This window comes from Vigna unguiculata, chromosome 6 (assembly GCF_037176805.1).
Source record: "Vigna unguiculata cultivar grain cowpea cultivar isolate G323 ecotype 2 chromosome 6, ASM3717680v1, whole genome shotgun sequence".
Classification (NCBI taxonomy): Eukaryota; Viridiplantae; Streptophyta; class Magnoliopsida; order Fabales; family Fabaceae; genus Vigna; species Vigna unguiculata.
The window spans coordinates 26,076,247-26,102,646 of NC_140797.1; the positions used below are offsets into that span (position 1 = coordinate 26,076,247).

At 36.8% G+C, this 26,400-nt stretch overlaps 1 protein-coding gene across 6 annotated transcripts; it reads right to left on the reverse strand.

The window, feature by feature from the left end:
- Positions 1-20,824: 20,824 nt before the first annotated feature.
- On the reverse strand, positions 20,825-25,833 carry LOC114186807 (transcription factor MYB33-like). 6 transcript variants are annotated; one of them, XM_085674287.1, is made up of 6 exons: positions 25,562-25,832; positions 25,254-25,471; positions 25,030-25,106; positions 24,171-24,550; positions 21,378-22,347; positions 20,825-21,279 (listed from the first exon to the last, which is right to left on the reverse strand). In XM_085674287.1, the coding sequence occupies exons 4-6, from the start codon at positions 24,534-24,536 to the stop codon at positions 21,047-21,049; spliced, it is 1,569 nt and encodes a 522-aa protein (XP_085530413.1). In that variant the 5' UTR covers positions 24,537-24,550; positions 25,030-25,106; positions 25,254-25,471; positions 25,562-25,832; the 3' UTR covers positions 20,825-21,046. The 6 variants fall into 6 exon arrangements, with proteins under 6 accessions (XP_085530413.1, XP_027930633.1, XP_085530416.1 ...); XM_028074832.2 differs by having other exon boundaries at positions 25,223-25,471; XM_085674290.1 differs by lacking the exon at positions 25,030-25,106 and having other exon boundaries at positions 25,562-25,833.
- Positions 25,834-26,400: the final 567 nt, after the last annotated feature.

The following is a 26,400-nucleotide window of genomic DNA, read 5'->3' on the forward strand; positions in this document are numbered from 1 at the left end:
CGTTCTCGCGCACGACTCCAACCCCGAGAGATCGTCACCTCGCCACAACCGGTCACAGCCGTCGCAGGCGGCACCGGTGTCCACCACGGTCGTTGGCGACGAGAGCCTATGCGACCTTCACTCTCCTTCCTCTCATGCGCAACTCAAACTGCTTCCGCGCGAACCCCAGGGTCATTGCCGACAACGCCGATCAACCCTAGCACCAACTCGCACACGACACACGTCAACGCAGCGAAAGTACGAGTCGCCGGCGGCGACTCCTTCACCTCACTGTTCTCTGTTTCTGATTTTTTTCTCTTTCATTTTTTTTAATTAATTTTTGCTTCTGGAATTTGCTGTGTTATCCCGTGGATTGGTTTGGAATGATAGTGCTATGAAAGTTTAATGGTTCTGGAGCCTGAAAATGGCGTGAGTAGTGGTGCGAAGGAGATGATTGAAGATGAGGCGAGGGATAATGGGTTTTGTTTTGTATTTTTATGCAGGTGGATGATTAAGACGAAGGGAGCGTGACAGTGATGGATGGGTGATGAGTCTGTGAACAATGGTGAAGCAAAGAAAATAATGGTGATTTGTGTGTATGTGGACCTTTAAATGCAGGTTGAAACGGAGTCTTGATGTTAAAGGAGAATGAAATGAGATAATGGTTGGGCTTTGGGTTGAACTGGTTTGGGTTATGCATGCACAGATTGGGTCTTGCGAGCACAGGTGAATAAGAAAGGAGTGTAAGTATGAGACCGTGAAGGGGAGAGAAAGGAACGGGAATCGTGGGATCAGTAACAGATCAAATACAACCAACCCAACACACAACTAATCAAGTTGACACATAAGTATTGAAGGTACAAACAAATGCTTACTTCTCAGAAGCTCCTGGTGGTGGTCTTGGTCTGTTCGTTCAAGATGCAAGTGTACCTCTTGTACATCCTCAATGTGGCAGTTCCTTTCTTCTCAATGATGTTAGTCTCTGCAGTCACCGATTCCTGCTGCAATCTCCTCTGTTGTGTTCTTCTTCTTTTTTTCTCATTTTGTTCTCTTTTTGTGCTCTCACCGTGTGTGCTTTCTGATGCTTGGAAGTTGTGTGTGTAGGTGGAGAAGAGTAGACTTTGGGTTGTTGTTCAGTGTGAGTAAGTGTTTGGCGTTATAGGAGAGAAAGATTCCTTCATTATTGGCGGTTGCGTGTTGATCGTTGAAGGAATCCACAAGAACGACAGCTTTTTGATTAAAACAGAGGAGATGTATGAAGATTAATGCATGAAACCGAGGGTTAATGCATGAAATCTACGTGGAGAGGTGACAGTGTGAGATAGAGTTGCAGCTAGTAGGTTATGCTGGTGCAGGAGGAAAAAAGAGCCTTTTTTGCATGGTCTAGAAAATAAGTTAAGAGAGAAGACATGTGAGTGGCAATGTGGCAGCGTGTGATTAGGAGAATTTTAGAGTGCAAAGAGAATAAAGGTGGGTGTGAAAATGAGAATCGTAATGGATCATTGGTCTAAAAAAAGTGTAAGAATAAGATGGTGTGAACATGATAAAAACTTGTTACACTTTTAACAGAATGAAAACAGGGTAAAAATAAAGAAAAAGAATGCTGCAGGTACATAAAAAAGACTTAGGTTGTTACGAAAATGAAAATGGATATGCATAAAAAAAAATGGAAAACGACTAAATAAAAAGGAACAAGATAAAAAGCTAAAATGAAATAAAATTGCAGTAAAACATATTAAACTCAAAGAACATAACATAAAACAGCAAAATAAAAACGAAACCAAATAAAGAGAAAGAAAAAAAATAAAATTAAATAAAACAAAAATAAAATAAAATAAAAAAGGTTAAAATGGATATAAAAATAATATAAGATAATAACAATAATAAAAGTAATAAAATAAAATAAAGTAAGATAAAAACCATAAAATAAAAACAAAACGAACAAAACAAAAACAAGATGAAAATAAAGTTGAAATAAGATAAAAAGTAAAAAAAGAAATATATATTTATGCTTAATTAAATATTCATTTTTTTGTATTTTTTTTACTTTCTTCCTAATTATTACCTAGGTCAAAATTTATTTTTTTATTTTTTTACCCGGACGAAATTGGGTGTTGACAGTGGTAATTACTTCAATTTGAATGGTTATTGATGTTCTTATGGCATATCTTTCAGGCTAAGCTCCAGTTTTTAAGTTGTAGCGGAAGAAGTTTCACTGGCCCTATCTAGTTCTTAAGAGAATTTACTAATTTCTTCCTCCTTTTTATCATTCAACCCTTCAATATCATTTGTAATAGCCTTCTCCAAGGGGTCAGCCATTGCAACTTGTCAGCCAATTGAAGTGTCATCCATGTAGGTTGGATTTCTACATCTCCAATTCTTTTTAACATGGACAAAGGCATGAGATTTATACTTGCTCTTAGATCTAGTAACGTCTTTCCCACTGTCAAAATTCCAATTTCAACAGACAGGGTGAAACTGTTAAGATCGCTTGATTTTTGGCATAGAGATTTGTAGATAATTGTATTGCATCGAGCTTCCAACTCTACAATTTATTATTCATAGATTCTTCTCTTAATGGTTAGTAAATCCTTAATAAATTTGGCATGTGTAGGCATTTACTTCATTGCCTCTGCAAAAGGAATGTTAATTGGCAATCTTTTGATCATGTCTAAGAACCTCATGAACTATCTTTCTTTATCCTTTCTTGATGGTTCGTGTGGATAAGGAATGTTCATAATAAGAGGACTTCTCTCTTCATTAATCTTCTCCCTTTTCTTTTCCTACTTTCTATTATTTTTTCACTTTCTTTTTTTCTCTTTTTGTATCTAAATTTTCTATTTATTTACATCCACCTCCTTCTTATTTACACTATCATTTTTTCAACTCCATCTTTTAGCTCACATTTCACCTCTTCCTCTTTCTTTTTCTCTTCTTCAGCTTCTTTCTCACATTCTTTTTGCATATTGTTACCAACCCCTTTACCTATCATAGTATATTGTTTGGTAATGATGGTTTTACATTGTTCTTTGGGATTCACCTTTGTATTTGTTGACAATTGACTTTCTTGTTGATTAACTAACTACTTAGCTATCTACCCAACTTGCATCTCTAAATTCCTAATGGAAACTTTAGTGTTTTTTTGATTGGTAGATGAGACTATAATGAACTAAGTTAGAGCATCCTGCATTTTGGATTGCTTGTCCTACTAAAAGGATTAATGACCTTGGTAAGTTGTTTGTTGAGCTTGTTTTTATTGAATGTCCAACTTTTTGTTTCCATCAAAGAATTGATATTTATCGTTCTTCCATCCTAAATTATTATTGAAATTATTGGTATAGTTGTCTAGCTTCCTTCAGATATTCATGAAGTTGGGATCGCAACCAATTCTTTGTTTTTCCTATCAATAAAAAGGGAAATAATTTGAGATAAGTTGCTTGTTCATCTTCTCCAAATATTCTCATGGTGCCACAAGGTTCATAAAAAGAACTTATATCCATGGTTTGGACATTTTCTTAATAAGGACTTATATCTCTCCCAAGCTTCAGATACCGGTTCATCAGCTCCTTTTTTAGAACGTGGCAATAGTCAATTTAGCTCTTTCATATATTGAAGGTGGAAAGAATTTGGCCAAAACAAATTTCTCTACCTAGCTGTTCAAACTCTGATTGGGATGAGATTGCAACCAATTCTTTATCTTTTTCTTTCAATAAAAAGGAAAATAAGCTAAGATAAGTTGTTTCTTCATCTTCTCCAAATATTCCCATGGTGGCACAATTTCATAAAGAGTGGACAAGTAGTTCTAAGGATCCTTATGTTTTATCCCTATAAATTGATTGGATGTTATAAGTGAGAACAAGGTAGGCTTCATCTTTACACCTTTTGATGGTTTGACTATACTTGAGAAATGTCTTGGCCCCTACTACTGAACATATCTCAATAACATTTTTTGTTCTTCTCTTTCTGCCATTGGTTCCTGTTGAAAGTGATGAACTAGATTTGTGGTGGATGTTCCTTCCTCTCCATGTTATTGTCTTAGTCTTTCTTATTGTTTCCTCTTTTTGATCTTGTTATTGTTCCTTCTTGTAGTTCTTTCTACTTCAAGATCAAATAGCATGTTTTCTTCTTGTTTTCTTTTTAGCATACAAGAGTAACTCAAGAACAAGTGAGCAGAGTTGAGAAACTTAACAAATGTAAAACTGTAAAATATATGTATAAATTAACATTCAAATCCAAAAATTATTATAACTAATGAATTATCTTAATACAAATCCCCGACAATAATGACAAAAACTTGTTTGGTCCAAATTGTTTGTTTAAATTTCCAACAAGTGCACTAGATCAATTATAACACAAACAAGGTAATATCCACATGAATTTATTTAGAGAAATATTCATCTATAATCTATTAGATATTGTAGTGAAACAATGGTTTGGAGTAACAGAATAAAAGCATAACTCGTTAAAGATTAACTTAAATGGTACTCATAAGCATGTTAGGATTGAACTTCACTAATCTTCTACTATACCGTTACTAATTCACTACATAACAAGTACATTACTCCATCTTCTTGAAAGTAAAAATTAATTCTAAATTAATTTCTTGACTTTAGACCCTAAGGATATTAGACTTAGTGTGATTCCTTAACTCTTGATTAATGACTCCTTGCATTAAGAATGAGTCTTTATCTTTAACTAAAGTAGTTAAATCTATTCGTAGCATCTAAAAAACTTTATATGATTTGATTAGAGCTTTAATTTAAATTAGTTTCCTAACTCAATCCAAATTTTGAAACAATATGAGTGATCAATTCATCCAAACAAGCGAGTATGAATCAAACCATTAACATTTAATAAAGTACTTGAATGTATAGAAATCAATATCAGTACAAAGAATCAGAAAAGTTTACATTCAATCCCAACACAAGCACAAACACAAAAAATTTTTTTTCGTCTGGTATTTTTTTGGCTTTTTACGTCTAGCCTAAGTTATGTCAATTCGAGAAACGTAAACTTATGTTTGTTTATGTCTGTTAAAATAACATATATAAATTTATATCTGGTGCTTAAATAATATACGTAAATTTATATTTGAAGCAAAGAGGTCATACATAAATTATGGCCTACATTTCTCCTATTTTAGAGCCAAAATTTACGTTTGTTATGGAATCAACACATGTAAATTTACATTTGTTAATCTACCAACAGACATAAATTTACGTGTGTTAATGTCATTACAAATATAAATGTTGTAGTTCTTTTTTCTTCTAAATTTTGTTGGTTTTGGCATGAAACCAAAACCTGAAACCAAAACATTTTCCAAAACAACATATATATTTCTCATATAACATTTACAGTACATTTAACGAAGTCAAAGTAAATATATAATGAATAAAAAGGATAACTAACTTAAAGAAAAAAAAAATACTCAAAACCTAATTTGCTTCTTCTTCTAAATATTTGAAGAAATAACTTGTTTAATCTCTTCTTGTTTCTAACATGTTATTCTTTGATACTGGGAGGCATCATCAAAGTCTAAAACAATGATACAATGTTAGCATGTATAGAGTTCCTCAAATCATACAATTCAGGAACAAGTTATAAGTGCTTACATACCTCTATCTAGTTTTCAATGGCTCTAGCATTAATAATAGTTTTCATCCAATCCATGGTATAATACCCACAATCGAAAGAACTATTTTGCTTATTTCTCTTAAAATAACAAAAGGAAAAATTAATATCATATAACTTCCACTGACACAAAAAGAGACAATTAATGTCTATGAACGTCTGATGCACATAAATCAAACATAAAATATGATCGATGGCAAACATGTAAATAAGTAATCAATTGTTTACGTTTGGCGCCCTAGGGTCAAACATAAATATCGTTGTCTACGTCTGATTGCATGTGTTGCACGTAAAGTTATGTCTGACGCCCTATAGTCAAACGTAAATTTACGTCTGACTTGGCCCAGTCATATGTAAATTTATGTCTGATTGTAGGGCCTTAAACGTAAATGTTAAAACTTTTATTCTGGTCTTCTTCTCTAGTGGCGTCGTGATTGCACGAAAAGGTTATTTTTTCTGCTTTTCGTAGTGCATGGAGGGTTTAACGTTATCAAGCCATTTTAAAGATTTGTTTATCCTTTGATTCCATTTTTGTGTGCCTCAGTTTACGTGATTCTCCATTTTCTTTCACGAAATGTTGAAACCCCCAACTTGTGCAGACGCGGTGGAGGACGGTGGTTGGTGATGTCAAACATAGTGTTTGGTGTTTGCACCAGCTATAGTGACCATGCAACGATAAGTCTTCTTCCAAGAGCAGTGCCTGCGTGAAGCACCATCCATGGTGGTGTGCCACGAGTGACCTCCCAAAATACCCATTTTTTGTGTTTTCTGTCAAGGTTAGATCTTTTCAATTGATTTTTTATATATACAAATTAGTTTTGATTGGCATTAGTATTCCTAATTTTTGTCTTGTTGATTGCATTCTAATCCATTGTATTAATTTTGTCATGTCTCATTATTTTTGCAATGTTGAGAGAGTTTCTTTGAATAGTATTTTTTCTATAAACTGTTTTTTACTTTTTTTATTTATTAGCTATTTGATTAATTTTTTTTTTACATTAGATATTTTATATTAGATGTTGAATATTTATATAGTTTTATGTTTATTATATGCTTCTTTAATTTATAGATGGATTGAGTGAACCTTAGCTCTCGCTTAATATTTGGTGCAATTGGTTCAATTTAAATCATCTGTATTAAGTCTTGAATTTTCCGATCGGACAGTTTGAAAAAATTATTATTCAAAATTTGGTAAAATTTTATTTTTGGTTTATATTAGATGTTAAATGTTTATATAATTTTATATTTATTATATGCTTCATTAAATTATAGATAGATTGAGTGAACCTTAGTTCTCGTTTAAGATTTAGTGCAAATGATTCATTTTGAATCATCTGTATTAAGTCCTGAATTGTCCTATCGGACAATTTGGAAAAATTTATTTTCAAAATTTGGTAATACGTGTACGTTGTAAGTGTATTCATAGCTTTGATAGAAATTTGGTTACCATTTTCTGTTGTTCTCCGGATGCATACTTGATTGTAGTCACGAATGACCACTTTTATTTTATGTACTTCGGATATCAATGCGAAACGCTGTCGAAATTTATCAAATTTATGATAATAGACTTTTTCGTGTACATGTTAACGAATTATGAAAAATATTTTTTTCGAATGGGTAAGGCTCCACCTTTTTTGAGAATTAGAAATTTGAGAATGATGGAGTTATTTACCAACATTTTTTTCAATTTAACTAGAGTTATAGCGGCATCAAACCAATTACTAAACAGAAGATAAAAAATGTTCAATTTATAACTCCAAAGGTTAGGAATTAAGTCTATAAGTTAATTAATATATATACAAGTTATATGTGAGAATAATCACTCTCTTTGCTATTTTAGTGTAACAAGCAAAATAGTTCTTTTGAATGCGGATATTATGTATGCATTGAATTAAAACTATAATTAGGACAAAGGTATATTTGTAAACACTTATAATTTATCATAAATTGTATGCTTTGTGGAACTTCACACATGCTAACATTAAATTATTGTTTTAGGACTTCAATAATGCCTCATCATTGACAAAGGATGACGTGTTGGAGATAAGAAAAGAATTTTCATCTTATTTGCTCAAACAATTGCACAAAGATTAGGTTTTTAGGAATTTTTTACTTTCACTTTGTAATTATTTTTATTAATTAGTTATATGTAGTTTGACTTTGGTAATTGTACTTTAATTTTGTAAGTTAAAAGATATAATTTGTTATGAACCTTTTCTGGATTTTAGGTGTTAGTTTTATGCTAAAAAAATGAATATTAAAAAAACTAACAAATTTATGTCAGATTGTGCATTAACTAACGTAAACCATTGATAAAGGATGACATGTTGGAGATAAGAAAAGAGTTTTCATCTTATTTGCTCAAACAATTGCACAAAGATTAGGTTTTTAGGAATTTTTTACTTTCACTTTGTAATTATTTTTATTAATTAGTTATATGTAGTTTGACTTTGGTAATTGTACTTTAATTTTGTAAGTTAAAAGATATAATTTGTTATGGACCTTTTCTGGATTTTAGGTGTTGGTTTTATGCTAAAAAAATGAATATTATAAAAAACTAACAAATTTATGTCAGATTGTGCATTAACTAACGTAAATCATTGACAAAGGATGACATGTTGGAGATAAGAAAAGAGTTTTCATCTTATTTGCTCAAACAATTGCACAAAGATTAGGTTTTTAGGAATTTTTAACTTTCACTTTGTAATTATTTTTATTAATTAGTTATATGTAGTTTGACTTTGGTAATTGTACTATTAGTTTTGTAAGTTAAAAGATATAATTTGTTATGGACCTTTTTTGAATTTTAGGTGTTGGTTTTATGCTAAAAAAATGAATATTAAAAAAACTAACAAATTTACGTCAGATAGTGCATTAACTAACGTAAATTTACGTTTGGTATACAGTATTAGACATAAATTCTACCACATGATTAGCTGTAAAATAGGACAAATTTTATGTCTAACTAAAGTCCAACGCATGTAACCTCATATCTGGTCTTGCATGTCAGGCGTAAACTCACTTATGTTCTTTTGTCAGGACGTAAATTTACGATTCCCATTTCTACGTCTAACCTAAACTAGACGAGAAAAGCAAAAAGCGTTAGACGTAAAAAAACCTTTTCTATGTTAGTGTTTTATACAAAATAATTAATTTAAGGCATGACTTATAATTTGTAGATTTCTTGGTCTCCTATGCAGTAATTGGTTTGTCGTTGCCACAACTCTTGTTAAATTGCAAAACGTTAGTCATAATTATTATATACTAATTGGATGTTATGAAACATGTAACATTACCCTTTAATGACAAACAATCATTTGAATCTAGGTATTATGGGAAGGTACCACAATACCTTAGCGCGGGGACCATTTGTTTCTTCATTAACATTATTTCCATCAACTTTCTCATTAAATTGTGATAACCCACATGTTGGACACACCTTCAATGCAACAAACTCGTCTCTATTCAATACACAATCATTAAGACATGCATGTACCTTCTTGTACTACAAACCCATTAGACATAGAATTTTCTTTCCTTCATAGTTAAGATTATGTAACGTGTTATTTTTTGAAATCATCTCCTTTAACAACTCTAACAATTATGTGAAACTTTTATTTGTGCATTCATTTCTTGCTTTTAAGCTAAATAATTTTAATGTTGCCGACAATCATGTTCAGTAAGCACATCTTAGGTACAATTGTTCCTCTAAATCGGACTTCAAAGTATCATATAAATGAGTTCTTCCAAAAATTTCCATGTTCTCTAAATGATCACATTCAGTTGTTTGTGATGTTGTGAGATTATCTAATAGTTCTCCATACCAAGTCCAAATTGCATGACTCCTTACTATACCGAAGATGAACTCACATATTTCCCCCAAATCCTAACATATATGATTCAAATAATGAACACAAGGACAATAATATGTCCCATCACAAAGATTGTGTGTTCTTAAGTGTATTGCAAGAACTTAAAAACTCCATTTTCATATTATTCACTGACACGACATGCATTCATCCAGTTTCGATCCATACTACGTTGACAACAAATTCCATCATTCTGAAATTTGTAATTCTCACAAGGTGGTGCCTTACCCATTTGGAAAAAATATTTTTCATAATTTGTTAACACGTACACGAAGAAGTTTATAATTATAAATTTGATTAAATTTCGGTAGCATTTTGCATTGATCTTCGAAGTACGCGAAATGAAAGTGGTCACTCGTGACCACAGTCAAGTATGCCTCTGGAGAACAACACAAAATGGTTTGAACCAAAATTTTATCACATCTATGCGTAAATTTAAAACGTAGACATATTGTTGAGTGCACCCTACATTTGTTTACGCACTACAAGAGAAAGTGAAAGCAAAAGAGGTGTGAGGGTTATTTTTAAAAGTAATTTACATCTGATATTTCCCCAACAAACATAAATTTTGACAAATTATTTATAAAAATGTCACCGCACATTTTTCACCTCTGATATCTATTGGTCAAACGTAAATTGGCTGACGTAATAGCCTATTTTGTATTATTGATGATAATTTACTTACTCATGACAATGGATTTGACTACAAGCATTTGGAGTTATCGTCCCTCTCCCATGTCTCTTACAAATGATATTACATTAGGTTTCTTAGAACAGTTCTAAAGACAAGCAAAAATTAGTATCTCTAAAACGGAACATGACTTTATTTTTATAGAAAATTATAACACATCTCCAACTCTAATTATGGTGACAAACTCTTGAGATTTCCTGTCTTGAAGGGTTTTCTCCTGGCTTAGGCTTCTATTCTAATGGTCAGCATTGGAGATTTCCTCCCACTGAGGGTTTTCTTCAAGGCTCAACTTTGTGCTCTAGTGCTCAAGGTTTCCTTATTCTGAAACTTTCCTTTTCGTGGCTCAACACTGATATCATTGCTCAACTACAAATGTCATATTTGAATTCTTTATTAACCACCTTTTAATGCTCAGTGTCAGATTTGGAGTTCAGCATCCCTTGATTCCTTGAAGAGTTGTTGCAAATCATCAAAAATTCATCAATTTCCTACTTTTGTATTTCTCAATACCTCATTCTATAACTCTAAGCTAAAGGGCTTTGATTTACTAAAAAATGTAACAAATTCATGCATTTTAAGTGTAAAAAACATATAGCAAAACAAGTAATTTAGACAATTATCACAAATATTTTTTGTTAGGTGAATTCAATCCACATTTTATTTCTTCTTTAGTTGGTTTTGTTGTTTTTATGATAGTTTTTTCAGTCACAGTATATAATAACATAGTGTTACTAATGTAAAGTGTGATTTTTTCATTGGTGTTTGTTTCTAAATATATTCTTATAGTGTCAGCTTGGCTAGTGTGGCTAGGCAACTAGATGTAGCTCTAAGAAAAAGTGAACCACTATAAAATTTATTATAAATTTCTTCCTCCCTCACTCTAAGATTCTAAATCTTAAAAAATTTATGATAGCATCTTGAACTCGACCTTCTATTTTAACAATTGGTATCAAGAGTTAGCTCTTAAAAGGTTCTCAAAATTTGATCTTGTTTTTCTGAAAGTGGTTGAGAACAAGTTTCCTTTTACTAAGATGTATTTGAAGGTGTTAACTATCAAATTTGTAAGTGTTCCTGCAGAAGGACAAATAAGATAAGTTAGGCACAAGAGTCACCTTACCGTGTAGTCCGCTATCTCTTCAGTTGGCCTCTTCCCGGCCGATACATGTCAGAGAAAAGCGGGTACTAAGGGTGTTTGTCTCGTGCCCCACGGTGGGCGCCAATTGTTCCTGCAGAAGAATCTCCGAAGCTCAAGTAAGTCAAAGCTCTCAGGGAGTCAAATCAGCAATTAATGAATGCGTACCTTTAAATGATGGGGTCCACGTGTATTTATAGAATATTAATGACGTTTGACCATTGCATGGGCTGGGTTTTGACTTGGGCCCCAACTTGGGCCATGAGTGGGCCTAGGCCCCAAAACAGGCCCTGGAAGCCTATTTGAAGGCGGGGTATTGATGTTAGTTGACCTTCTAGGTAAGTAGTCGGCTTCGACCGGCTACCTGGCTAGATGACTTTGCGCTGGTGGTATCCGGGTACCAGATGCTAGGCGGTTTTGGTATGTATATTGTTTACTTGATTGAGTTCGGCTAGGTACGGTACACCAGCCCCCCAGCCTTGTCCGATATGGGTTGTCGGTCAAGGATTACATGTGTTGGTGAACTAGCAAAACCGGCTAGGTGTGATACACCAGTCCCCCAGCCTTTAAGTGTGGTGAACAGTGTTAAGGCTTAGGACTTGCAGGTGTCAGAAGGTAGGTGCAATGGTGTCAGGTGGTCACATCGTTAACTTTTGGCGCCGTCGTTTTTACCTTTCATAATGATGGTGTCGATTGGTATGGGTTTTATTTTGGCGGGAAGAATTTTAGTCGTTTGGGATAGTGGACTATAAATATGGGTTTGAAAATAACGGAGGGTTTACTTGGTTCATTTGCGAGAGTTTCGAATTCAGAGATCTTTTGCGCATCATACTGTCCGACTAGTTTCCAAATTTCGCCGACATCTTTCCGTAAAAACTCAAACAGGTATGTCTAGTAGCGATAGCTCATCGTTATCTACGTCTAGTAGTAGTCAGAGTACTGAGTCGGATAGGAGTAGAGATGACCGGCTTCGTGGAGAGGGTGTGAGTGCTGGAGTTGGCACAAGCGGGATGCCAATGGAGGTGGTGAGGGAGGTCCGAGAAGATCCTCCTGAAGAGCTGCAGGAAAGTAACTGGCCGGCTAAGGGCGGTTATGCGTGGGTTGCATCCGATGTTCGTGACCAGTCATCACTCTTTAGGTGGTCTCGTCTGCTGAATTCTTGGTTAAACTGTACGCCCGTCATATCTAGAGGGGTCAGTGGAGATATTGTTTCACTGGAAAGAGTGAGCGCTGTCGACCGGGTATGCCACGGGCAAGAGGGGGCTACCGAGAAGTTCTTTTATATGTACATGTGTCATTTTTCTCAGCTTCATATACGACTACCTTTCGATGACTTTACTATGGGCGTGTTGCGGGCTTTGAATGTGGCGCCTACTCAACTACACCCTAATAGTTGGGCTTACTTACAGGCCTTCCGCATTTTGTGCGAGTCATTGTACCTGGAGCCGTCACCCTACGCGTTCTTATATTTTTATGATACCAGACCCCGGAGGCCGGCTACCTGGCTGTCATTGATCAGTCGTCCTAGTATTAGTAGGTTGGATGCATTCTCCCAATCTTTCAAGCACTTCAAGGACGGATACTTCAAGGTTGTAGTGAAGGAGGGAGGCGAGCCGTATTTTTTGAATGCGGATGGGAGTACAAAATTTCCTTTTAGTTGGACTAATAACCCCTCGCGTTACAAGGATATGGGAGTGGAGGAGTTGTCGTCTGGAGACAAGGAGGTGGTTGGGATGTTGTTAAGATTTGTGGATAAGTTGCCCACTAAGGGCTTAGTTAGGGTTTATAATTCGGTGCATCCGATTATAGATATTGAAGGTATCTGTTTATTACTTAAGCTGTGTTAATGATGCTAAGTTGTTTTGATCCGAGTTGTGATATGTTATTGCAGGGCATATGGCGCAATCTGGCAAGAAGAACTTGGCGCTTTTTCAGGCACTGAGGAAGGAGATGGCCGCCAAGGCCAAGGAGGCTGGGAAAGCTGGTGTTCCCAATCTGCAGGAATCCATGGTGGAAGTACACGTTCACGGTGGCACGAAGAGGAGGGCTGAGCTTCCGCCTCGACCTGGGAAGGGTAAGGATGTGAAGAAAATAAGGGCAGCTATTCTCGGGTCAGGTGATGGGGCGGGGTCGGCCAGTAGCGAGAAGTTGCCGGAAGCCGGGCTAATTGAGTTGCCGGAAATATGCGTGAGGAAGGACATCTCAATCAACTTGCCAGATACTGTTGTGAACTCCATCGACAATATGGAGGTTGATCATATTGTGAGAACCATGGTTGAGTTTGGGAGTAAGGCATTGGTGTTGGGTAGACGTGTGGGGTCCCTTTACAGAAGGGAAGTGAAGGAGGCGGCAGAGCTGCAGGGTAAAGTGGACAAGTTGGCGGAGGAGAAGGCGGCGTTGGAGAAGGAGAAGGAAGGGTGGGAGGCTGAGAGAAAGAGGTTGGTGTCGTGGAAGGTTCGTTGTTTAGATTCTGAGAAAAAATTGAATAAGCGTATAGGGGAGCTGGAAGAAGACTATGAGGATCTGAAGGACAAGTATGACGGGGCTGTCGATGAGTTGGATGACTTGAAGAACAGTGTTATTCAGGAGCATATAAATGGCTTTGAGAAGGGGTTGCGGCAGGCGGCCTTCTTCTATAAGGATGTGGATGCCCTGGATTCAAGGTTCGATGTAGATAAGGATGTGGTTGGTGGGAAGCTGGTAGGGGGGATGAGGAGGGTGGGGAGGAGGTTGGGAATGAGGCGGCCGAGGCGGAGAAAGATGTGGATGCGCCCGTGGAGGATGACAAAGCAGCTTAGGATGTAGTTTTTACGATGCTTTATTTCCCAATGAATCCTAAGTGTGTAATAACTCGTACAATATTTTTTCTTGGTTTTAATGTGATGCATATTGTGGATATAAATGTTGTGATTCTTTGATGATAACATGTGATAGAAACGTGTGGTTCTTTGACGATAACATATGTGATAGAAACGTGTGTTGGATAATGATGTTATGCCTGTGAGATGTTATGTTGTGTGCGTATTTTCCCAAAGGAGAATTGTTGGCGTCTGCATGTTAATCACGAGTAGAGGGTGTTCGACCCATGCCGCTTATTTGTGGTAAGGGTGGGGAACTTAAACGAATTAACAGTGAGTAGAGGGTGTTCGACCCAGGCCGCTTACTTGTGGTAAGGGTGGGGAACTTAAACGAATTAACAGTGAGTAGAGGGTGTTCGACCCAGGCCGCTTACTTGTGGTAAGGGTGGGGAATTTAGACGAATCAACCACGAGTAAAGGGTGTTCGACCCAGGCCGCTTACTTGTGGTAAGGGTGGGGAACTTAAACGAATCAACCGCGAGTAAAGAGTGTTCGACCCAGGCCGCTTACTTGTGGTAAGGGTGGGGAACTTAGACGAATCAACCACGAGTAAAGGGTGTTCGACCCAGGCCGCTTACTTGTGGTAAGGGTGGGGAACTTAAACGAATCAACCACGAGTAAAGGGTGTTCGACCCAGGCCGCTTACTTGTGGTAAGGGTGGGGAACTTAAACGAATCAATCACGAGTAAAGAGTGTTCGACCTCGACCCAGGCCGCTTACTTGTGGTAAGGGTGGGGAACTTAGACGAATCAACCACGAGTAAAGGGTGTTCGACCCAGGGCGCTTACTTGTGGTAAAGGTGGGGAACTTAAACGAATCAACCACGAGTAAAGGGTGTTCGACCCAGGCCGCTTACTTGTGGTAAGGGTGGGGAACTTAAACGAATCAACCACGAGTAAAGGGTGTTCGACCCAGGCCGCTTACTTGTGGTAAGGGTGGGGAACTTAAACGAATCAACCACGAGTAAAGGGTGTTCGACCCAGGCCGCTTACTTGTGGTAAGGGTGGTGGGTTCGGGAGGAGGTGTGGTCGTCTTTGCGGATGAAGCGGCGAAAGTGGCCGGCGCGTACCAGTTCTTCGATCTTATCCTGTAGCGCTTTGCACTCTTCTGTAGTATGACCATGATTGCGGTGGTATCGACAATACTTGGTCATGTCAGCGTTAGGAAGGGTGGTTGTTTTGCGTGGTGGGGGGAGGAGGTCAGCCTGGAGGGCTTCGTCAAGGATGCGGGAGCGGGCTACTGTGAGTGGGGCGTATCTGGTGAAACGTGGTTGGCGGGGTTCACGTGGACGAGTATCGGGGCGCTGGTGAGGCTGTGGGGTGGGATTGGGTATGGGGTTGGGAGTGGGGGTGGAGGTGTTGGCGGCATAGTCGTTGCAAAATTTGGTGTGAAGAGTTTGCATTTCCTCCATGCGAACGTAGTCAGCGGCACGGAGTTTGAGTTCGTGCATGGAGGTGGGTGGGTGAAGGTAGACGTTGTTAACGAAGGGTCCGGGTTGCAGGGTGAGGGTCATACATTAGAGTATCATTTCCTGGTTAAGGTGTGGTGTACGAAGAGCTGCTTTACTGAAGCGATCGATGAATGTTCTAAGTGGTTCATTGGGTTCCTGTCTGATGGCCAGTAAGGACATGGTGGTGGTTTGGTGTGGGCGGCTGCCGGCGAAATGTGTGGAGAACATGTGGGAAAGGGTGTCGAAGTTATCAATGGAGTAGGGTGGGAGGGTGGTGAACCATTCTAGGGCGGGGCCTTTGAGTGTTGTGGGGAAAGCTTTGCAGAAGACTGCGTCTTGGGATGTATACAAAGCAACGTGTGTGATGTATACTTTCAGGTGTTCATCGGGGTCGGTTTCGCCAGTGTAGCGATCGAGGTTGAATGGTTCCCACTAGGCTGGGAGAGGGGTGTTAGCGATAAAATCTGTGAACGGGTGGCGGCGTCTGGGCTGGTGGGGGGAGAATGTGGGGTGGGGGTGGGTGGTTGATGATGGTAGGGAAGGTGGAGGTGATGTTATGAGGAGGGATGTGGGTTGTGGGAAGATACGGGGGGTTGTAGGGTGGGACGTATGCGGTGGGGAAAGTATTGGGTATGTTGTGGGGAACGTGGGTTGTTGAGGGTGCTGTAAGTCCTGGGTGACCGGGTGGGAAGTGTTGGGGGTGTGTGGTAGTGAGGGGGTTTGCTGGGTGGAGGTGAAGGTGTGGGGGGTGGGGTTGTATTCACTTTCTTCCTCTGTAGGTTGGAAAGCCGGAGACTTCACAGCTTCAGAGGTCTCTTTGGCTTTTCCCTTCTGGTTGGCATCTGCCTCGATCCTCCTCCTGAGGCGGGAGTTCTCTTGTTTAAGCGCTTCCATCTCTTCAGCATTGCGCTTCTTCAGGTCTGCGAGTTCCTGTTGCATCTTCATCTGGCCGTCTAAGATGGCGGCCAAGTCAGGGGTGACGCCAGAAGGTCCAGAGGGACCAGCGTCAACTTGCTTGCTAGCTCCAGCTTTGCTGCGGGTAGAAACCATCTTCAGAGAAAAGCGGGTACTAAGGGTGTTTGTCTCGTGTCCCACGGTGGGCGCCAATTGTTCCTGCAGAGGGACAAATAAGATAAGTTAGGCACAAGAGTCACCTTACCGTGTAGTCCGCTATCTCTTCAGTTGGCCTCTTCCCGGCCGATACATGTCAGCTTGGACCCAGGAGGGGTTACCTGCAGGAGAATCTCCGAAGCTCAAGTAAGTCAAAGCTCTCAGGGAGTCAAATCAGCAATTAATGAATGCGTACCTTTAAATGATGGGGTCCACGTGTATTTATAGAATATTAATGACGTTTGACCATTGCATGGGCTGGGTTTTGACTTGGGCCCCAACTTGGGCCATGAGTGGGCCTAGGCCCCAAAACAGGCCCTGGAAGCCTATTTGAAGGCGGGGTATTGATGTTAGTTGACCTTCTAGGTAAGTAGTCGGCTTCGACCGGCTACCTGGCTAGATGACTTTGCGCTGGTGGTATCCGGGTACCAGATGCTAGGCGGTTTTGGTATGTATATTGTTTACTTGATTGAGTTCGGCTAGGTACGGTACACCAAGATTAGAATGAAATTCATAAATCTTTATGGAGTCTGGTGACGAAAAGATTTGAGACGCAAATTACAAATAGATCATTCATTCCTATAATAATGAGTTTGTTGAAAAACCTTTGAATAATTTGTTGGGTTAATTATGTTTTTCGTCCCTCAACTATTGCTAATTTTTTATTTTAGTCCCCCACCTAACGTTTGCACTAATTTAGTCCTTGACGTTTTGAATTGAATGAAATTAGTCCTCAATTTTAAACTCTGTTAGTTTCAATTGACAGTTATCAAACGGAAGGCCACGTCAGGCTCCATTTAAAGTTGAGTTAAAAAAATTTTTGCACGTGGTTATTTGTTTGGGTAACGTTTTAGTTGAGTTAAAAAAAATTTTACACGTGATTATTTTTTTGGGTAATGTTTTAAGATAGGGAAATGTTTATAGTAAAGAGGGATTTGGGTAATTTGTGAAACCCTAAAATTTGGTTTTCAGGATTGAAGCTTTGATTTCATCTTCTTCAGAAAATTTGAAACCCTTATCACCTCTCTTCTTCCTCGTGCGTGGACAGCCAATATCGGGACGTTGGGTCTTGCCGCTGCTTGCCTCCAACCGGTCAAAGTTGTCGTCATCGTTCATCGAGGCCGCCGCCGCCAACACCATTTTCTTCCTCCGAGAATCGTGTGAGGGTTTGTTCCTTGCATAACTACCGCTGCGCCCTGCTCCACCACTGGCACTGCCATAGTGCGATCTAGAGAGGTTCCTTCTTCCTCAAAGTTTATGGCCACCACAGACAACTGCCGCAACACCCACCACAGGCGTGCCTCGCCGGCGTTGACAACGGCCTGCTCCTTCGATTTCTCGCTTTTACACGAGGGTTTGCCTCCTCCGTGCTTACTTTCGCGTGCTCTTTTCCCAGCCACCACAACCTCCATGTTAGCCAGCCTCGTCTGTCACCAACGCCCTTGTTGGAGATTTCATAATCGAAGAACCCTACTCTCTTTAATGATTCTCTCCTTCTGTGGTTATTGATTGTTGATAGTGAAGAGTGATGATGGGTTCATTGGTTATGGGCTCTGTTTTTCTGGTGTTGGTGTTGGAATTTTAAATGGATGATGCGTGTTGGGTTCTATTATATGCTTGGGAGAATGGAAATTGAAAAAATGGAGAAGAATGAGAAGTGACATATCAGAGGTTCTAAGGTGGCGTGAGTACTGTGTTTTTTGTTTTGGTATGGAAGATGATTTTGATGATTGGCATGATATGAAATTGGCAATGGTCTTGAGTTGGTGATTCAGTGTGTTGATTTTGGATGAATAAAAATTAAGATGGCGTGAGTGATGAAAAGGCGTGGAGGATGACCATGAAGGTTCGCAAAGGATGAAACTCTGAAACTTTTAGATGATCTTACATCCATAGAGAGGTTGTTTTCGAATATGAACCTCAAAGGCCAATAATGATCCAAAAAAATAATCACGTGCAAAAAAATTTTTAACTCAACTTAAAACGGATCATGATGTGGCCTTCCATTTGACAATTGTCAATTGAAACTAACGGAGTTTAAAATTGAGAACTAATTTTATTCAATTCAAAACGTTATGGACTAAAATAGTGCAAACGTTAGGTGTGGACTAAAACAAAAAATTAGCAATAGTTGAGGGACGAAAAACATAATTAACCCTAATTTGTTTGAAGATGAAAATATGAAAGCTCAATGTGATTATTTGGTCAAGAAGACTATAACATTTTCCTCAAATTTTGACAAGTTTTTAAAGTTTCTCAACACAACTCTCTAGAGAAAATGTGTGACATTCTTGAAGTTACACGTAAGGAAACAACAAATGTCAAAAGAGCTTGGAAGTATGCATTGAAATTCGTCTATTATGCGTAATTTACAACTGAGCGTAATGTTTTTTTATATCTAAGAATGGTGTTACAAATTGGTACTATTTGATTCATAATTCGTCTAATTACTTTATCTTACAACACAGTTATTTGTCCTTATGAACAAATTGAATTAGTTCTTATATAACTTATTTTTATTTTAATCCTTCTTATTTTTTTTAGTTCCTATAATACATTAGTTTTTTCATTTATATTATTTTATTTATTTTGAGTTTGTTCCTTTTGGAAAAAAACTAGTAGATTGTGCAAAATTAACATATTATAAGAACAAAAAATTAATATATTGCAAGACTAAATAAATTAACAAAATGAAAATAAAGAGGGGTATTTTGCAAATATTATTTAAAATAATAATTTATAAGAACCAAAACTAAAAAAAGTGATATATGAAAAATATAAAAAAATATATGTAAACATTTTATAGTTTAAGAAATCTGATATATAATTTGTTCCACTTGTTATCTTTCAATAAATTTACTCATTTACTCGTTTTTTGCAATTTATTAATAACTATAATTATAATACTGGATTGATAATTCCTAAAATTAAAATACAACAATGACATCTCTACCAATTAAAGTTCAAAATGAGAACATTTTAGTTTCCAACATTTTTTTTCAAACAAAATTACAATAGCCGCTTTGTTTATTTCAATTATTATTAGTTTTTTGTTTATAATTTTAGTGCAACCTATGTGATTAATGTGTCTATACCTACTTCAATTACATGGATTACTTCTAGCCTTTCTTCAAGTCAAATCTCCCATTGCTTTACAATTTTGTTTATTTCTTTCAAAAAAAAACATTTATTTATTAAAAGAAAAATGTAAAACATCTTCCTTTATAACCAAAAATGTATATTAATCAATAATTTCGAAGAATAGATTTTCGGTTGCGGGTTAGCAAGATTCAAAATTATTTGTTAAATAAATGGTTAAACTAATAGTGTCATGGGATAATAAAAAGACTTCGGGAACTATACTACAATTAGGCTTTTACTTCCTACACTTCCACAATTTCTTAACGCACCCCTCAAATTTTTAAAAGGACTCTTTTTTCCTTAAAAAAAGTGACTTATAAATTACGTATTTCAAAAGTTTTTTGGGAATAAGCTTTTCAAAATTTTCAAAACAATTTCTAAATTAAAATTTTCAAAACATGGTTTCTGGAATAAAATTTGCAAAACGTATAAAATGTATTTCAAAATAAATTTTCCAAAATAAGATTTCTGAGAAAAACTTTTCAAAACTCATACAATGTCTTCCGGAACACCTATATGAAATGTGTTTCACAAAGAATTTTGCGAAAAGACTTTTCATTTTTTTTTCTGGGTACTCTTTTTCTTCCTCTGCGGTGGTACTGACAGAAGTAGTGTGGTGCATTGCTAAAGGGTGTTTGAGTCTTTTGCTAATATAGAGGAGGTGCAGTTAGTAACTGTGGGGTACAGGAAGCAATAGCCTACAATTTTTCCTTTTTTACAAATCTTGACATAAAACATAAAAGTTTTGATATATAAAAAGCCTTCGTGTCAAGTTGAAGTCAAGAAGAATTTTTAAAATCTCTCAATTGTACAAATAAAACTTTTATTTTTAATGGCTGCCAAATTGTATCAATATAAACAATGTTTTAATGACCAACATCAGTTTAGAAAATTAAGAAAATGTCTGAATCCATATTAAATATATGCAATACCAATCTTCCATTATATCAACGCCATGCAAAGTAAGACGAGAGAGACTGCATACTACCAACATAACAACATCGATAAGGTTGAAACTTGTGCCATAAAATCTTTATCATCACAACACAATATTCTAAAGGGCACCGAGAATTTTTTTAAAAATGGCCTAATTGTGTTAAAAATGTTGACGAAAATCAAATGAAATTATAACATGAACAAGCCCTAAACTAAGGTCACAGCAATATATCCATATAAACCCACTTGCTACTGCTTATCCTTGCTATGTTCAGCAAAGTTACCACTGTAATCTTCACCAAGCAGTGCATTTAGAGCATCTTTTAGATCAGATTGATTAAATCCATAGTCAGTATTATTTCCAAACCAAGCTAAGTCAAATAAAGCATCAGGACGCTGTGAAAAATCAACCTGTTCCGGTTTTCGTTTCTTCCTGGAACTATTTGGGAACCAGGTGAGTGCTTGGTCCTTATCATCATGATCTGTCAAACAAGGGGAAAGCCAGGTTAATGAAACCCCTTAAATATGATAGCATTCCATGTTTAAGTAATTGGTATGGAATGATATGTTATTGTGTTACCTTGAGTGGTTTCAATTGATTGGGGTCCATCTACTGAACTTATAGGAGTGTAGTCAGTCATAACTGAAGCAGCCGATTGACCCAAAGGGGAGTTTGATTCCCCTTGCTCATCCCATTCTGTCTTATAGGGATGATTCAAGGTTGAACTCCCAGCTGCTTCATTGGATGTACCGGTTATCACTGGGAAAAATAAATCAGTATTTGAGTTCTTCACGCTCTTCGAGTTGTAGACTATTGCATCCAGCAAACCACTGCTTTGTGGAGAGATGAGATCTGATGGAATAGACTCAACTGGAGGAGACTGAATCAAGGTATCTACAGACTCAAGTGATGGAAGCGGGGACCCATGTGTGACCCAGCTACCATGTTGAGTTTCTGTATATTGGAGTGAAGGGAGCTCCAACTTCCTTGCCCCAAATAAGGGCACGGAAGAAGAGACATTGCCATTTAACATGGCATGGCTGCCGTTTATGTTATCACCATGAAACTGATTACTGGTGTTAAGAACAGGATCAAAAGGAGGATAGAACCTAGTTTGGTCACCAGTATAATTGCCATACTGATCAAATAGTGGGAGAGCATTACTTGTACAACTACCAAAACTATTGTATAGAATTTCTGACTCCCGACGACGTTTTGAAGGATAAATTGTTGGGAACAAATAAGATGAATCCGAACTTTGCTCAAACATGTTTTCAGGCATATCAAAAATTCCTGGTACCTGTGATGGATCATGATGAAATTTGACAGTCTTCAGATCCATTTCTGGTATACCAAATTTGTCCGTTTGTGAGAGATTGTCATGCTGGGATGCTTCAATATTCAAGGGACCAATATTTTTACTTTCTTGATTTCCATTAAGTATCCGCTCACATATTTCCGGAGGGTAGATTGGTAAGCCAGCTCGTTGCATTCTTTTGATTCTTGTGTTCCAGTAGTTCTTGATTTCATTATCCGTACGCCCAGGCAACTGAAACAGACAAAAGCAGTAAACACATTTAAATATCAGAAAATAGAAAAGGCAAAATTACATTGCTCACAATGAGAAAGAAACCAAGGTAATGTTATAGAGAAGAGTATAATTGTCGCTATGCAGTTGGTACTTTCCCTTCCACCCTTTTATGCTCTGTGCATATGTATATGTGTGCAATCTCACCTTAGAATGTGACAAGAAGCCTGCTTAGGTTGATGTCCAAAAGATTATCACACTGGCTTTATTCATACTCGGTTGATGCCAGCCATTATCAGGCATGAATTTCAGTACACAATTTTGTTTATTCTTTCTCGGATAGAGATAAGGTTTTCAACTGGGGTAAAATATTGTGTGGTATGTTTCAGCAATAGTGAGTGCTACACTATCATGTACATAATATGGTAATAGTACTCATGTGCATAACCCAGTACGTAGGAAATTTCTCTACTTTTTTTCTTTTTATATCTATACATTTCTATCATTCATGTTCCTTTGTGATTATTTCTTTCCTCCTTATATCCCCTCATCAAAAAGTTTTAGGGACAAAGGGAAGACAAGCTGAGAGTACGTTCTGCATGAAAAAGTGCTTTCTTACTTGGTCAATAATTAGATGCAAAATGTTCTCTGTTCATCCACATACACAGACACTGAGCAGATGCAAACTGACCATCAAAATGCAAATATCATTTTTGCAAAATTTTACCCCGAGACACACTGTCCAACAAAAACAAGACCACATACCCATAAAATAAATCCATGTATAGGGTAGTATACCAACCTGCAAGCTATAGATGCCCACCTCCAATGCCTCACAGATTATAATCAACCTATATTAACTCCTCTCAGAAACAAGTTAAAAATGTATGCACTAACATGTTTTATGTTTTCAGAATCCTTACAGCTTTCATAACTAAAACCTCGTGAAAGCCTTTAATTGGTACTTACTTAGTGATTGGAGTTGAGAGGAGGAAAAACCCATAAAGGTTCTTCAACCCAATCAAATAACCTAGTTTTACTATCAGATAACTTATTAATCATCACGCTAATATAACCAACAGAATATTCCAACCTTACAAGTTCATGATAAGAAATATAACAGGTACAACTAAAAGTGGAGATATGTAGTACAACTGAAAGTTATCCGTTAAAATGGTATAACACAGGACCATAACTTTAAATGTTACAGGAAAATAATGCCAACAAGTATTGAAATATTAATGTCATTACTAGATTGCAATGATATTACCACAACAAATTCAGAATGCATATAATACAGGAGGATCAAAATCATCTGAAGAAAAATTCATTAAGCAAGAGAAAAACTACAGATTTGCAAGTGTCAAGAAGAAGGAATAAGAACTATCCAAGAAGGGGGCACCATGCAAGAATCATGAAACATGATAACAATTAAAAGTACAGTGCTTAACTAGAAGGGTTTGAATCACAGATTCTGAATCTGAAAATCTGTGAAGAGGACACCAAGCATGAAGAAATCATGATAGCAATAATACAAACTCAGTTCTCTAATTTCTGACAGAAAACACATCCAAAATCCAGAGAATAATGTATAGCTGCCACTGAGTCATGACCCTCCCATATTTATACTTATGTTTATCTTGACAAAAGTAATATTATATTATATCTTATTAAAATAGCATTGTCCATCCCAGAAATTCATCTCTAGTGTCTTAAGTCCTCTCCTTGCCAAAAATCAAAGATATAATAAGACATGATTATGTGGGATGAGCTTCTTCAATAACTTGGCTTCATTAGCAGAATAAAATGACAAAACATTGAAAGGAAGTGACAGCTCTACAAACCTCAGAAGCCATTCGAGCCCATTTGTTCCCCATTTTAGCGTGGAGCTCAAGGATTCGGTTCTCTTCCTCTTGGGTAAATGCACCCTTTTTCAGATCAGGTCTCAAGTGATTCGCCCACCGTAGACGGCAGCTTTTCCCACAACGGGCAAGTCCTGAATACTTTTGGACTGCATTCCAATTGCCTTGTCCATGCTTATTAACATATTCTAATAAAATTGCATCCTCTGCTGCAGTCCAGGGGCCTTTCTTTAGAGGAACTTCTCCTCCCATGTTACCTCCAACTCCAGCTTCTTCATCTAATGATGATGACGACTTACGACCTCTGTATATCTTCCGATCATCACCCCCACTAGTCACGCTACTCATGGCTGTCAATATGCCTGAAAGAGTAGATAGGAGTTTAAAAGTTTTAGTGGAAAGGGTGAAAAGCTACAACCTAGCATCTCTAAACCTCAAGAAATTAGCAGCATGGTTTAGATTCTCAGTTTTTAACTATGCATGTAAAACTATATTTAATAAAAACATTTGTGAAGTTCCAAAATCCAAACTGACATGGTGATCAATCAATTCAAGGATCAAAATCTAGGGAAGTCAATACTTCCACAGTATCTATCACTTTCAAGAATTAAACCAGGAAGAAAAATAATAAAGGCAACTAGTACCCCAATTTCAGAACCCACAGATAAACTTAAACCAAAACCCAAAGATATTTAAAATTTTCCAGCACCAAAAGTAGCCAGTACATAAAAAAACCTATGAACACGGAAATAATATATGATTAAACAAAAGCTGTCCATATATGAAAACTATTGTTGTATAAATCAAGCAGATAAGTATAATTAATCAATCATCTGAGTACCTGGAACAATTATAGCAAACAAAAGTCGCAATTGATTAATAACAGAGTTTGCAAGACAAAGATGAAATCCATGGTCCCTGTCATTTATAGTAATAGTTCAGCATGTTTCAGTCATGAATGAGAGAATTGAATATGGAATTGAACATAGCATAAAAATGTCATTTTTTTACAAGATACACGCATGGAGATTCACCTGAATAAAATGATTTCCAAGTCAAACGAACCTGGAATCTATAACGAGCCAAAATTCATCAGCGATGCTCTTTGAAATTAAGAGATTGAGGTAAGAACACCACTGGAAATGGGAAATAGAAAATCAATAACCCTTCAACGTAGGACTTCTTTTGTTTATATGCTCAAAAATAGATCAATCCTCGCTGAAGAAACCATGAATCTTGGAGAAAGCAACAAGAAGATCTGGAATCACAACCCGCAGCTACTCCTGAGACAGAATCACATTCTTGAATCCATCACTGAACACAGCCACACCCCATTATCCCCCAAAACAAAGAAAGAAGAAAAATTTACATACTTGTGAGAAAATCCCGCAACTAGTGATCCCAAATCGAAAATTGGGATTCCAGAAGAGAAAAAACAAGAGAATAGAAGAAAAGCCACAAAGAGATTTTAGAAATGACATGAAATTGAAATTGAAAGTATCGATTATTATAAACCGAAGGAAAAGTACAAGTACAGATCCACATGCAAAGGAAAGAAAAGATTGAGTTTGAAGAGAAAGAAAGAGAGAGAAAAGAGTTTGATCAGTACGTTGAGCTTATTTACATTGAGCTTATTCACACTAGTGAAATAAGAAAAGCTTTTTTTCCCACATTGTGCAATTCTTCATTTTATAGATTGAGAAATGCTTATTTATTTTACACATTAGGAAATGATTTTCTTTTATATATTGGGAAATGATTATTATTCTTATAAACAAATATAAAAAATGACCATTTTACTTAAGGTGATAAAAATGAAGAATTTATAAAAAGCCCTGATACCAAATTGAAAAGATGTTATTATTTTAAAAAAAAAAGTGAAAATTATTGTTGAAAATGAACCTAGTTTTTAGGGGTTCAAATGGCATCTAATGAGAAAAGCAAGGAGAAATAATAGATAGGATGAAAAAAAATCTCTCTCTCATGAGTCTCCATTTCTCTCTCTAGAGTTTCTTCTCACTCATGTTAGCAATCCAATTAAAAGTTGCAAAGGGAGAGGGAGGAGGGAAGTAATTTTGTGTGTGTGTGCAATATTTGGTGCTATGACTCAATCAAATGAGAACATATATTGACTCACCGAAAAGTAGGACACATAATATATATATATATATATATATATATATATATATATATATATATATATATATATATA